This window comes from Tiliqua scincoides, chromosome 2 (assembly GCF_035046505.1).
Source record: "Tiliqua scincoides isolate rTilSci1 chromosome 2, rTilSci1.hap2, whole genome shotgun sequence".
Taxonomy (NCBI): Eukaryota; Metazoa; Chordata; class Lepidosauria; order Squamata; family Scincidae; genus Tiliqua; species Tiliqua scincoides.
In genome coordinates, this window is record NC_089822.1 from 35220793 (window position 1) to 35234113 (window position 13321).

Genomic DNA, 13321 nt, shown 5'->3' on the forward strand with positions numbered 1-13321 from the left:
CAGCAAGTGCTAACTTCTTGCTCTGCACTGTTGCTGGCCAGTATTAGTTTACAGAGATTATATCTCTCAATTGTTTTGAATTAATATTATAAGAAACATATTGTGTTTCTCGATTGTTGTGGATTAATACAGTCAGACTTTATTACAGAGCAGGTCTATAAGAGAGTGAGGACAGAATTTGCTTTTGTATCCAAGGTTGTCAATCCCCATTGAATCACAAAAATAAGGGATTAGAGTTAGCCAATATAGAGTTCCCTCCCCAGACATGCTGCAGGCAGGTTCAGTGAACAGTAGCCAGCTGTTATTCCATTGTTGGATGGAAACTTTTCACTGTTTGCAGCTGGAGGGGTATAGGATGGTGCTTCAAGTCCTTTCATCAGATACCTGAGACAAGCAGGGACCATACTGTTGGTGCTTCGCTTCCTTGTAGGTTTTTTCCCCCCTCTAAAAAGCTGAAATGTTTTAATGATATGTTAAGCCCTGAGGTTGGAAAGGAAACAATTAAAGAAGAATGACTAGTTGCTTGGAATATTTTTCTGGAATGAAAGGAAAGATTGCTATTTCCTCTAGATACATGGCAAAACTAAATTAACTCTTGTTTAGATTTACTGGTTTATTTCTCTTCCTGTAACAGAAGACAACCTCAACAGTATGCTTAGTGCACAGATTTTATTTATTGGCTGGAAGGTTAGGGTCACACCTGACATCCGGAACATCTGCTTGGGCTACATTCTCTTTGTATCTTCCGCTTCTCTTGAGTGTGTGCAGTATTGATGGGGTTAATGCAATACTGTGCTCTCTTTTACTAACATATAGATCCCAATTAGCATGCTCAGGGAAAATGAAAAATGAAAAGATAAGCAGAAGTTTTCGCATGAACGTACACAACTAATCTTTTTATACAGAAACATTACCTGGAAGTAGAGGTGTTTGAAAATTGTGTCTTTTACCTTACTCAGAAGTAAGCCATTTGAGTTCAGTAAGACTTAGGGTCCAATCTTATCCAATTTTCCAGCGCCAGTGCAGCCACAATGCAGCCCTGACGTAAGGGAACAAACATTCCCTTAACTTGAGGAGGCCTCCGTGACTGCCCCCCCTGCACAGTAGGATGCAGCACACACCCCATTGGCATAGCTGCATCGGCATCAGAAAGCTGGATAGGATCAGGCCCTTAGGCTGTACTTGTCTTACTCACCAGAAACAAACACCTGTACCAGAAGCAGGGGTGGACTCCAGAGCCAAGGTCAACAAGGCGGGTAGACCTGGGCTCCCAATTTAACTTATGACCTCCATGGCCAAGGTTTGCTGGATGGATAGACCTTCATCCCCGCATGGATTTGGAGCCCAGATCTACCAGCTGGGTAGACCTGGGCTCCCATCTGAACTTTGAGCCATTAGCTGGAATTGGAACCCAGGTCTACCCAGCCAGTAGATCTGGCTCCAAGACCAGGAGAAGCCCAGTTCTACCCTCCCACCAAACCTTGGCCACCGAGGCAGAAAATTAGAGAGCCTTGATCTACCTGCTAGGTAGATCTGGACTTTGTCCAGGCGGCAGCACAGGTCTATCCAGCTGGTAGACCTGGGCTCCTGCTTAGGATATGGAGCCCTGATCTACCAGCTGGGTAGACCTGGGCTCCTATTCCAGCCAATCTTGCCAGTGCCCCACCCAGTGAGTGTTCCCCTGGCATCTGATTTTGCTCCCCAGCCCAGTAAGCAGCCTTCCCTGCTGGCAGTCCATTGGGGGGGGGGGTCATTGCCCCCCCCCTTGGATCTGCCCCTGACTTGAAGTGATTTCTTTGTCTAATGGAATTTTCATACAATGAAACAATCCCTTTGAGGTGCAAGCTAAATGAAAGTCCATGTAGTCTAAGGATGATAGGAATAGCATCCAAGTGTCAGTCTCTTATCCCAAAGTATGCTCTTTCATTAAATGTGTTTAGAGCCCTCTCAGTTCATGCAGTAACCTTCAGCTATTGAACCTGATGCAACTCCTTATGCAGCTCAGGATACTTGAATCACATTTGCTTCTGTATCCCCTGGAAAATTATGCATGGGCAGCCCAATCCTAATTAACTCTCTGTAAAGTAATACAGCAGAGCCAACACAATTTCCACTGTATTCTGTGGGCTTTTTTTTTTTTTTGGCATGTTGAGGGCTCCTCAGGCTAAGGCAGGGCTTTTCAAACTGGGGCGTTGTTATGCCCCAGCCTGTGAGCCCTGGCCTCTGCCCCCTTAAGGGGCAGGGGCAGCCTGGAGGCAGGGAGGAGGCAGCAGCGTGATACCCAGGATCGGGCTGCCCAGGGGGCTGCAGTGGCTTGGGTGTACTTACCCAAGCCTCCTGCAGTGTCCCCAGGCTGCAGGGAGCCCGGCGCAACCTGCAGCAGGGCTCCCTGCAGCAGTGAAAGTAAATGCGGAGCGATTGCACCCCCCCCTCTGCTTGTGGAGCGTGATCGCTCCACATTTACTTTCACTGTTGCGGGGAGCCCTGCTGCAGGTTGTGCCGGGCTTCTCGCAGCCTGGGGAAGCTGCAAGAGGCTTGGGTAAGTGCACCCAAGCCCCTGCAGCCCCCCTGGGCAGCGTGATCCTGGGGATCACACGGCTGCCTTTCCCCGCCCCCCCCCCCGCCCACACAAGTACTTAGTGGCTCTCAAACTCTCCCAGAAAGTTTGAGAACCATTGGGCTAAGGAAACACTTCTTTCCTTGCCCAGGGGTAAGCTCCAGCAGTGGCCTTCAGTCAGTGCTCTATACTTGGCACAAGTCCACATTGACCCGTGTAGGCGGATATTTGATTTTTAAGATCATGGTGGAATTTGGGTAAAATGTTTTATCAGCTCCCCTGTACTTTGCATATATTCGTCCTTGTTCATTTTCACCACTGGCTGAGCTCTGAGCTGCACTAATCTAGAACAGTTTGATTATCTGATTTTTTTTAAGTCTGAATAGATTTCATGTAGCTAAACTTCTGCTTGCTTAGTAATATGATATTTTCTCTTTCAGTTCAAGTGGAAAAAAGTCCGCCAGTGAAAGGCTCCCTCGCTGGAAAAGCCGTCCTTCCTTGCTTCTTTTCGACTTTGCCTACTCTGCCTCCTAGCTACCACAACACCAGTGAATTTCTCCGGATAAAGTGGTCAAAGATTGAACAGGATAAAGGTGGAAAAGATATAAGAGAAACTACGGTTTTGGTGGCCCAAAATGGGAATATCAAGATAGGCCAAGGTTACAAAGGAAGAGTATCGGTTCCAAGTCACCCGGAAGACATTGGTGATGCATCATTGACTATGGTGAAATTGCGGGCAAGCGATGCTGGGGTTTACCGCTGTGATGTCATGTACGGAATTGAGGACACTCAAGACATCATCTCGCTGGCTGTTGATGGTAAGATTCTCTTTGCTACATTTGTGTTTGGGCACAATCCTAACCGGCACTTATGCTGGCATAGGAGCCCTGGGAGGGTTGCAAATGTGCTGTAAAGCACATTTGCGCCTACATGGGTGGAAGCTGTGTCAGCGCATCTAGATGCGCTGACACACAGAGGCCAGCAGAAGCCTCTGCGGCGGCTTCCTTGCCATTGCTTGTGTCAGCGCACCCGCGCCGACACAAACTGCAAAGGTAGGCGTGGGGGGGCGGGGAGGAGGCGGGAGGGGGTGTTTCTGGGCGGGGGAGGGCGGGTGATGGGCAGTTCTGGGGGCGGGCAGGTGGGGAGCCAGGGGCAGGGCTGGGACCCAGCGGTTATGCTGGATCCCACCCCCATCCCCGGGAAGAACGGAGCGGCTTCAAGCCGCTCCATTCTCCTCAGACTTGTGTCGCATCCAGAGGTGGTGCAGGTCCGAGGAGACCCATTGGAGCAAGCAGCCCTTACCCAGGAGTAAGGGGAAGAGCTTTCCCTTGCCCCTGGCTGAGCCGCTGCAGCCAGCAGACCTGCATTGGATGCAGCGCAAGCCTCCTGGCTTGCCTGCTCTGGTACAGGTTGGAATTGCGCCCTTTGTGAAGCAAATCAGCTACTAGACAAAAATAAATTTATGTCTTTCATACAGATCATAAAACTTTACCCATTTGCCAGCAAGACATCATTATATCATGATTACATCTTCTAGTTTCATGGGAGGGTCAGTTTGAGGAGGAGTCAAAGAAAATGGCGAGAAGTCCAGTTTTCACAAGTATTATCACTCCATGCCTATCTTTTCCTTGGGCTGACAACTGGGACAGGGAACAGCTAGTACTGCTCATGGGACCAAGATTAGTCCTGAAGCCTCAAATGGCTGAATCTATGGTATATTCCAAAGGCTCCCTCAGCTCTGTACCTTCTGTTCTTCTGAAGATACTTCTGAAGATACTTTCTTTTGGTGCAAAAGTGTTAGTGATTTAAAGGAAATCCATCTTTTCATTGAATGCGAGCTCGCCTATGGCCAGGCCTGAGCCTTCCCTGCTGTACACTTTTAAGATCTGAAGATTCCCCCTCGGGCTCCTGTGTTTCCTTCTGGTGTTGATGTCATACTAGCAATCTCTCAACTGATCAGGTGTGGGATATGGGGTGGCATATTTACTCTGCCCACATTCTCTTCTCTCTAGCTATTATCATAGTTAAATGTTACTTCAGCATGGATTTTAACTACTAATTACGGATTCCAGTTAACCAGAATTTGATTCCACAGTTTGAAGCTAAGAGAGAATTAAGAGGGTATTTGTATTAAACAAACTATAAAAATTAATACTAAGGTAGCCCAAGTGTGATGGGCAGCCCAATCCTAACTTGTGCTGGACCTGTGCAGGCTGGTGGACCTGCGCTTCATCCAGCTCAAGTTTTGGGCCAAAAGCGGTGCAACCCAAGGCAAGGAGAAAACTTTCCCCTTACCCTGTGTCATGCTGCAGTGGCACCAATGGGTCTACTCGGAACTGCACCTCCTGATGAGGTGGTGCAGATCCAAGCAGAACACAGCGGCCATAGGCTGTGCTGTGCTGCCCAGGAACGGGGTCAGGATCTGGCATAACCACTGGATCCTGGTCGCGCTGCCAGCCCACCTGCCCCCAGGAACACCCACTTCCCACCCTCCCGCATCCCAAAATGCTTCCTTTCTGCCCTCCCCATGCCCCCCCAACACCTGCGTTGGCTGTGCTTGACCAACGCAAACTTTCCCCACCTGGCCTGAATCAGCGCAGGGAGGCCAGCACAGCTCCTTTCACTGGTCTCCCTGACTGCTAAGTCAGCACAAACGTGTCGTAGTTTGTGACACCCCCGGGTAGGCGTAAGTGACTTGCACTGGCCTAACCCGGGGGTTAAGATTGCACCCTAAAGCTATAATTCTGAGCATACATAATAGGAAATAATATGCCCCAGTGAACACAGTGGAATTGACTTCTGAGTAAACATTCATATGTGGAATCCAAGATGGTGGTGCACAGGAGAGCTACCAGAAGCTACCACAAAAGAAGGCTGCTGTTACCTCAGTATGGTTGGGAACTGCTGGAATAATGCATAATTTTGGCACCTTCTTTTCCCAGACACTGGCTTTGTCCACTTCCAGCACTTGTGAATGTCCCATACCAACAGTGTGAATGCTGCTTTGCCGATTCAACAAAAACGCTTTGGAAAAGGCAGAACGGAAACCCTTAGTGGGTAGAAGGTTCATATCCCTGCTAATCTATGAAAGAGCTTGAGTCTTTCATTATCTCTTAGCTTTACCTAATTCATAGAGCTTTTGTGAGGATAAAAGGGACAAATCTGAGTTCCTTGGAGGAAAGGCAGCATATATGTGTAAAAAAAAAAAAAAATCAGCTCAAGGCTGGTGGCTGCTATGGCTTGATTAAAAACATTCAACCCATTATGGGAAAGCTGATGGCTCTGCTCAAGAAATCCTAAAATTAGCTATATTCCCCCCCCCCCCCCCCAAAATGCAAGAAAAAGAGCTTGTCTTAAAAGGCATCAAATGCAAACTCTGAACTTGGCATAGTCTAGAACCTCCCATACTTTTCATGGGCAGTATGCCACAAGAAAGCCAGTACTACTTCTGTTCCTTGTTACATTTTCCCTTATACATACTGAGAATGAAGCTTTCTCTCTTCCTTCAGTATCAACTTTCAGGGACAGCTTGGCTGACTTTTCACATTATTCCCAGTTAGTTTTGTAAACTAACATCACCCTGGCATGAGCTACAATGCTCAGTATGTCATTCAGTCCTAATTAGAACACAAAATCACAAGAAACACCCCTTGGAAACTCAGGAATTTTTGAACAGCTTCCAAAGATGAGTGCAAGTTTCAGTTGCCAGTGGGTGGCAGGTGACATCTTTATATACAGCTTTTATTTTCTCTTTCAAAACCTCATTAAATCACGGTGTCAGCTGTGTATCAGCTTTTTCTGTGTCTCTGGCTGATGTGGGGGAAGAATTGTTTTTATGGATATCAACCAGTTTGTTCTAGATGCTTCAGCAGCAAGTTGGAAGAATTAGATATAAATAAAGAAAGCAGATATGGAAAGAAAGCACCCCTTCTTACAGCCCAGTCCTGTCTAAACCCCCTTGCCCAAATGCAGCTGTGCCACCAGAGCGCACACTGCATCCTGCAGAGGGGGGCACAGTCCGGGAGGTCTCCTCTGAGTAAGGGAACATTTATTTCCTTGCCCAAGGTAAGCCTCCGCTGCTCGATTGGGTCTACTCAGACCTGCAACAATATTTGTTACACCAGTGCCAGTGATTGCCAGCAGATTGGACTGAGAAAGGTGGATTGAGGATGGGAAGCGGGGTAGGGTATCAGTGGCACTGCTGCAACTGATAACTGTCCCCTTCCTAGCCTCGGTATACCCCCTCCCCACCCTGTTTGGCGCACACCCCCACTAATGGCCAGAGCAAACCATGTAAACGACCATAGGCCGTGTGCAAGTAACAGCAGCTCCCAGATGCTCTGCTGGAGCAGGTAGGTCAGCAATTGGGGGAAGTTCAGGGCAGGAGGAGTATCTTGGCGGCAGTCATGCATGCTGAGATCCTATCTCCCTTTCTCTGCCCTGAAACACTCCCTTCCTTGGACTTATGCCAGCAGGCGTAGGTCTGAAGAGACCCATTGGAGGCCAGGCAGCCTATGGAGATGTATTTAAGAAAAAGTTTGACTTGCCTCTCTGGGACTATGTGGTCGCTGTTTCCCCTTATAATGTGCAGTGTGCACTCCGGCAGTGGCACAGCATGCTATGGCCTGGTGGGGGTTAGGATTGGGCCGCAATTTGTTTTAACTACAGTCTCTGGATTAAATAGTCTGATATATCTTTCTACCGCTGACATCAGCATGAGACCCTTGAACTGGATGGTGAAACGGATCCCTCTGCCAGGGCTGTGCAATGCACTATAGGGAGTCATCAAGATAGCCCAAACTGAACCTTGGATTTGAATCTCCAAAACAGCTACACCACTTCAGTGCTGCTGATTTCCTACTTCTGGCAGCCCCTGTAGCTATACTGCATATTAGTTTAATGCAACTGTGCACACTTCTACAGGGATTAACGTAGGTGCAGTCAAGTGTATAGGTGGGGTAGTTTTTACATCTGTGAATGTAAATTGTGTTATAATTTGCGAAAATGTGCCAATGCAACATTGTGGTAGAAGGCATGTAGTAGACGTAGGAGTCTGAAGAGCATTCAGTCACCACAGCCGTTTCTTTTGAAGAGGCACTGATTTACCTTTGTGTTAGCAACCCCTTGTACCTGATGGGGTGGCAGTATGGAAGGTTTCCAACCTTTTGTGGTGCTGATGAGGACAGTTCATGGGGATCCCACTGGAAGTTTGGGAACTGAAGAGCCCCTGCAAGTGAGAGGATGCCATGCATGCTGATTTGGGTGTTTACAAACATGTGTAGTCTTTTGTCTTAATGCTTTGATGTTGTTGGTCTTTATTGATGTTGGACCATGTCAGTATGGTCCTTAATTACAGAACACGCTTTGTCAGTAGGATGGACCAATTGCTATCCCTTGCTCCTAATGCTTGATATTATTATTAACATATTATAATGTTTGTTTATGTAATATGAAAAGCATCAGCTGCTGATGTCTATAGATCAAGCAGCTGTAGACTGTTTTTAACTGGTCAGCAAGGCAGTCTTGTGGGTGTTTTCAGATGATCCAGAAAATCATGGTTTGTTTGATCACGAACACTGTGGAAGAAGTGCTGAGCCTCTATGTTTTCTTCCCCTCCTCTTTCCTTCTTTCTTTCATGCAGAATGATGATGCAAAAATTCTGGTCAGTTAAACCACACAGTGCCATGTGCCATCTACACATGGTTTACACATTTGATTATGAAACCAAGATCTGATTGTGGTTACATGTCATAGTTTAGACCACATTTAAAAGATTTTAAAACTAAAGGTTGTTTTTAGCATGGAAGTTATGCACATTAGTAAAGACTATCAGTGGAAGCACATATAAACACTACTGAAACATTCATTGATTTGCAGCCCACTGTAACAGATTTTGTAGCTGAGGCAATATAGACAATTAAACAAAAAAACTCTTTTAAATAGTGATCTAATACTAAAAAGCAGGACTGTGGATGTTCAACCAAGCCACGTTCTTTGTCTGAAAAGCTTTCTTAAGACATCAGTAAATAAAGTTGTTTGTTAACCTTTGTTACATAACAAATTTGTTAACATTGACATGTTAAGTTCCTTGCCCCCTGTATATTTTGCTTTTGGGGGCAAAATTTCCAAAAGGGAAAGAGGTCAGTGCGTGTTACAGCATTTTAAAACTGCAAAATATAAAAATAAATAGAACAGCACGATGCAATCCAACTGAATGCTTACAAGATTAATCAAAACTACAAAACATTGATATCAGTTTTCCTGGAACTTCTCTTGACTCTTTCCCCAGGATTTACGTTAATCTTGTTTGTCTGAATTTCAGCACAATTATTACGCTACTGTATCTTGCTCCTCAGTCAGTTTATTTGTTCACTCTGTGTTGGAATTCTTAAACAGATAGACACATGGAAAAGAAAAATTTAGATGCTTGTCTTAACATAAGAGAACTTGAACAGCAGATTTTACCTCTTGCATTCTATAGTTCATAATCAAATAACATATTTTGGACTTTAAACCCCAGGGACAATTTGCTAATTATTGCAACTATGGCATACTGTGCAGCTTCGTCACATATTATTGAACAGGGCCCTAATTTACCTGTTTCAGGAAAATGGTAATTTTATAGATAGGTAATATATACTTTCTGGCAGGGATGGGAACTCAAATCAGGTAACTTGACTTGGAGTTGCTAAAATCTGTGTTTTTTGCTGACTCGTTTACACCCGACTCACATGCACAGGACTTGGAAAAATACTCAAGTCAAGGGCCCCCTGACTCAGCACTTGTCCCCACACATGCAGACTCAAGTCTGTCTGTGTTTGGGTATGCATGCTTCCTGTTTTCATGGTGTGAAAAATCTTGTGAGGCCATCATTCAGACTGGGTGAGCAGCAGGGAGGTTCCAGTCAGGAGGCAGTGAAGGGTTAATGTTTGCTTTTGCAGTCTGCAAAAGAGGTGGAGCATGCTCTTTTGGCAGACAGGAAGGAAGGAATCAATGCTCATTGGACAAAGAATGGATGTTCTGATATTTTCTTTGGCTGAGGTAGGGCAGGAGGAGGAGCCCAAGGGTGTTCTTGCTATCACGCTTGCCAGGCACATGGCTCCATTGTTATGTGGGAAGAGGGAGCCTCATTGGATGACTGGCTACAGTGGGACTACTTGTGACCAGCTGCCAAAGATTGGGTCATCCTGGTAAACCTCGCAGCTGTTGCACGTGACTCTCCTTGCTCGTGCTGCTTCTGTCACTGCTTTCATGCAGTCCCTCCCACCGCCTCCTGCCCTGTTTTCAGATGGGTGGGTACACCAGGGGAGTATTAAAAGAGAACACACACACACCCCCAGGCAGTAGCCCTGTCTTTTTCCACGGCAGGCTTTTTGAAGGGGGCGACGCGACTCAAGTCCTTTACAGTCACGAAAGGGTAACTCGGCGACTCAGAAAGTGCCCCAGTTATGACTCGCTTTCGAGTCAAGTCACGGGGAGCAGAAACTTGTGACTCAAGTTGTGCTACGCTGGATTTTCCCATCCCTTTCTGGATCAGAGGAAATTGAAGAGAACATATTGGAAAATGTACTTAACACTGAGTATCTGAACACATTCACATGGGGGAAGACCTTTTGTTTTAACTGTTTTGACCCTCAGATGCAAGTTGAGGCATGATTTAGGAGAACCATGTTTGGATCTCCCAGTCTTTTTTTGTTGTTTTGTTTTTAATGTAAAAGCAGTTGTAGGGGTTCTGCTTTTGATCAGAGCAGCAGCACTGTAGAGAGAGCGTTACCCATGAACCATGTCTGGGGAATTAATCGATGCCTGCCCTGTTATATGCCGATGACCATGTCCTGCTTTTGAGAACTCAGATCAGTTTAATGTACCCTCGAAACATTTATCACCTACTGTAATGGAGAATTACTGAGATAAATGAAGATGACTGAAGAGATTATCTCACTTGTCCCTAACCCCAACATGATTCCCCTGATTTAACAGCCAAGTCCTTTTCTCTGCCAGCCCATATTATTCAGCACTGCCAACAAAATATGTGCTGAATGCAACAGTGGTGGTGGTGGTGGTGGTGGGGGGAGTGACAACTAAATGACCTGGGAGAGGTAAGTAAAAATCTTTTTACTTATGACCCGTAAGCCACCTGGCTGCCAGTGAGTTTCCTTGGACCTGCATGAGCTATTTAGCTGGTGTAAGCCTGAGGAGCCTCCGGGGGTGTTTCAGGGACAGGAAAAAGAGGATTTCAGGATTTGGTGTGCCCAGCTGGCCCTTCTTCTGCTGATTTGACCTAGTTCCTGCCCCAATCCACCCCTAAACTGCCCCTGCAGCCACATTAACTGGTCTGGTGCGGCATCTGGGAGCCACTGGCACATGCACGAAATCTCCAGTCATTTGCACCATCAGCTCCAAAGGGCATAATGGCAGTGTAGCTTTTGCATCTCTAGAACAGAGTTTGCTGCAGAGAATTGTGAGATCTGCTGCCATAGGCTCTCAACAAGATTGGGCCATAAGGCACTTTCTAAAACCTTCTAAATTATTTCTTTTAGAATTAATGCAGTAATGCATCTGTATTTTTAACTTGGTGGACAAAAAGCAGGTTTTTTGGGTGTGTGTGTGAGTAGATTGGGACAATGTCACAGGAAGTACCTCCTCTAGCACTGCTTCTTCAATCAAAAATGGAGTCACTGTTGCTTTCAAGAAAATATGAAAAAGATCTGCTCACAGATCTCCTTTATCAAGTGTATTTTAACCCTGAATAAAATATGCACAGGATATAATCATTTCCTAAGCTTGTAGTCACTCTGCACACTTATTCAGAAGCAAGTCTGTAAAGTGTCCCCTTAAGGAGTGGAATTTATTTGCAGGTAAATGTGCATAGGCTTGAAGTAGGAATGTTTACTTTTTAATCTTTCTTGCTTGGATATCACAGAGGTTTAAAGCAAGTTTGTATTTGCAGTTTCAACATGTTAACTCAGTCTTTGAAAATGTCCTTGTCTAATGACTGGGGGAAAAAAAATCAGGAAATGGTGCCTCATCCAACTTCATTTGTATCCTTGCAGCAGTAGAGGTTACCTGAAAAATTGCGATTGAGTGGAATTAAGTGGGGGAATCTTTCAGAAGCACAGACTTTGACAGGCCACAAATCTAAATTGGCTTTGAAATTTTTTTTTAAAATTGCTGATCAAGATGTACATTGACCAGATTAATGTCTTCACATGTTTAAGGTCAAAGCTCATCTGAAACTATTTTCCAGCACTTTAATCTAGGATGGTTAGGTCACACCACTTCTATGGTCTTTTGTGTGCAAGGGAAGAGAAGGCATGTTTGGTTGTCACTTTAATACATGTAGCAAAGGAAGAAGCTCTCTCTTTTTCAGCTGGATGAACCAGAGGTAGCCATCAGCTATGGGTCCCATTGGGTCTATGTTAGGGACATAGCCTAGGTTTCTTACTAGCTGGCAACTCTCAGCCCAATCCTGAGCTGCCTGGCACCCAGAGGTGCCAAAATGGCTACCACTGCATCCTATGGGCACCATGACAGCCACTGGAGTTTCTTCAGGGGTAAAACCTTCCCTGGGTAAAGGTGCTGTTCCGTCAATGGATCTCCTCCAGTCTATACCAGCTATTTTGCTGACTGGAGGAGCTCTGTGTTGGGTTTTTCAGCCTGACATGGAGCATTGGATCCGGCAGAGCGGAGCTTCACAGGTCCCACTCCCTCCTGCCCTGGTTTGTCTTCCACTCACCCCTCCCCTGACCTCTCCCTGCCCCGGAAAGGCTTCCCCCCACCCCAATAAACTAAGTAATAGTAGGTTTCTATTTTTAATATTATTGCTATTATCACTAATATATTGATAGCTGAGCTAGCCGAAAAGAGAATTTTAGATCTGCTTCAATAGGATAATAGCACGTTGGAAATTCCAGGGAGGAATATACCTAGTGTGGCTGGCTCTCTGCCACCTTCTAACGTTATGGGCATGCTAAGATTTGGCCCCCTTCCAAACACAGTTTTGGCCAAACGTTAGTAATCTAATTGGAAGCTTAGATGAGTTATGCATTTGAACTAACAGTTTGAGTTATGTGGAATGGTTCTACACTTCAGTGTGTGAGAGAACAAATTCCAGTCCCAACAATACTGTGGGAAATGGTAAGGATACTTTTCAGAGAAATGCTGCAACCCCATATTTCATGAAGCATGCCTAAGTCCCATTGATATCAATAGGATTTGGGCTGCAGGCTTGCACCTACTTAATCATGTTGAAGTGTTTATTTGAGTTGGAACACTTTCCGCAATAGATATAATAAGCATGCCGCAGCATTATTGACCGACGTGCACAAAATAGTGATTTTTTAAAAAAGGGAATACAGATAAAAGGGCATTGGGCCACATTTTGAGCATATTATTAAGCAGTAGCGTAGCTAGAGAGAGGGCAAAATGGTAAATACTTCAGGCACCGCAACGTGCCATGTAAGTGACCCTCCCACTTGCTGTTGGAGCTATTCCAGGTGGCGACAGCAATGCAGAGGCGCTTGCCAAACGAAACAGTGCCCCCAGCACATGGCCATAGCTGCCTTTGATGACAAGTGGAAAGGGCTGCTAACCCGATGCATTGCTGTGCCTACAGGACTTGGCTACTTTGGAGTAGTCCCCTTGATTGCAGTGAAGCAGGTCTGAGGACAGGCCTGCATGTATAGTTTTTTAGAAGGTTGCTTCACAGATGTTTAGTGTGCATTCAGTCTGTCTTACAGCCCAATCCTATTACTGGGCTGCATG

The 13321-nt window shown here is 45.7% G+C and overlaps 1 protein-coding gene across 2 annotated transcripts in view; it reads left to right on the forward strand.

The window, feature by feature from the left end:
- VCAN (versican) overlaps nt 1-13321 on the forward strand; it is a 155448-nt gene that overhangs the window by 40438 nt on the left and 101689 nt on the right. For both annotated transcript variants that reach the window (XM_066613940.1, XM_066613941.1), the window contains exon 3: nt 2998-3375. In XM_066613940.1, the coding sequence (XP_066470037.1) occupies nt 2998-3375 (378 nt within the window). The remainder of the gene's footprint in view (nt 1-2997; nt 3376-13321) is intronic.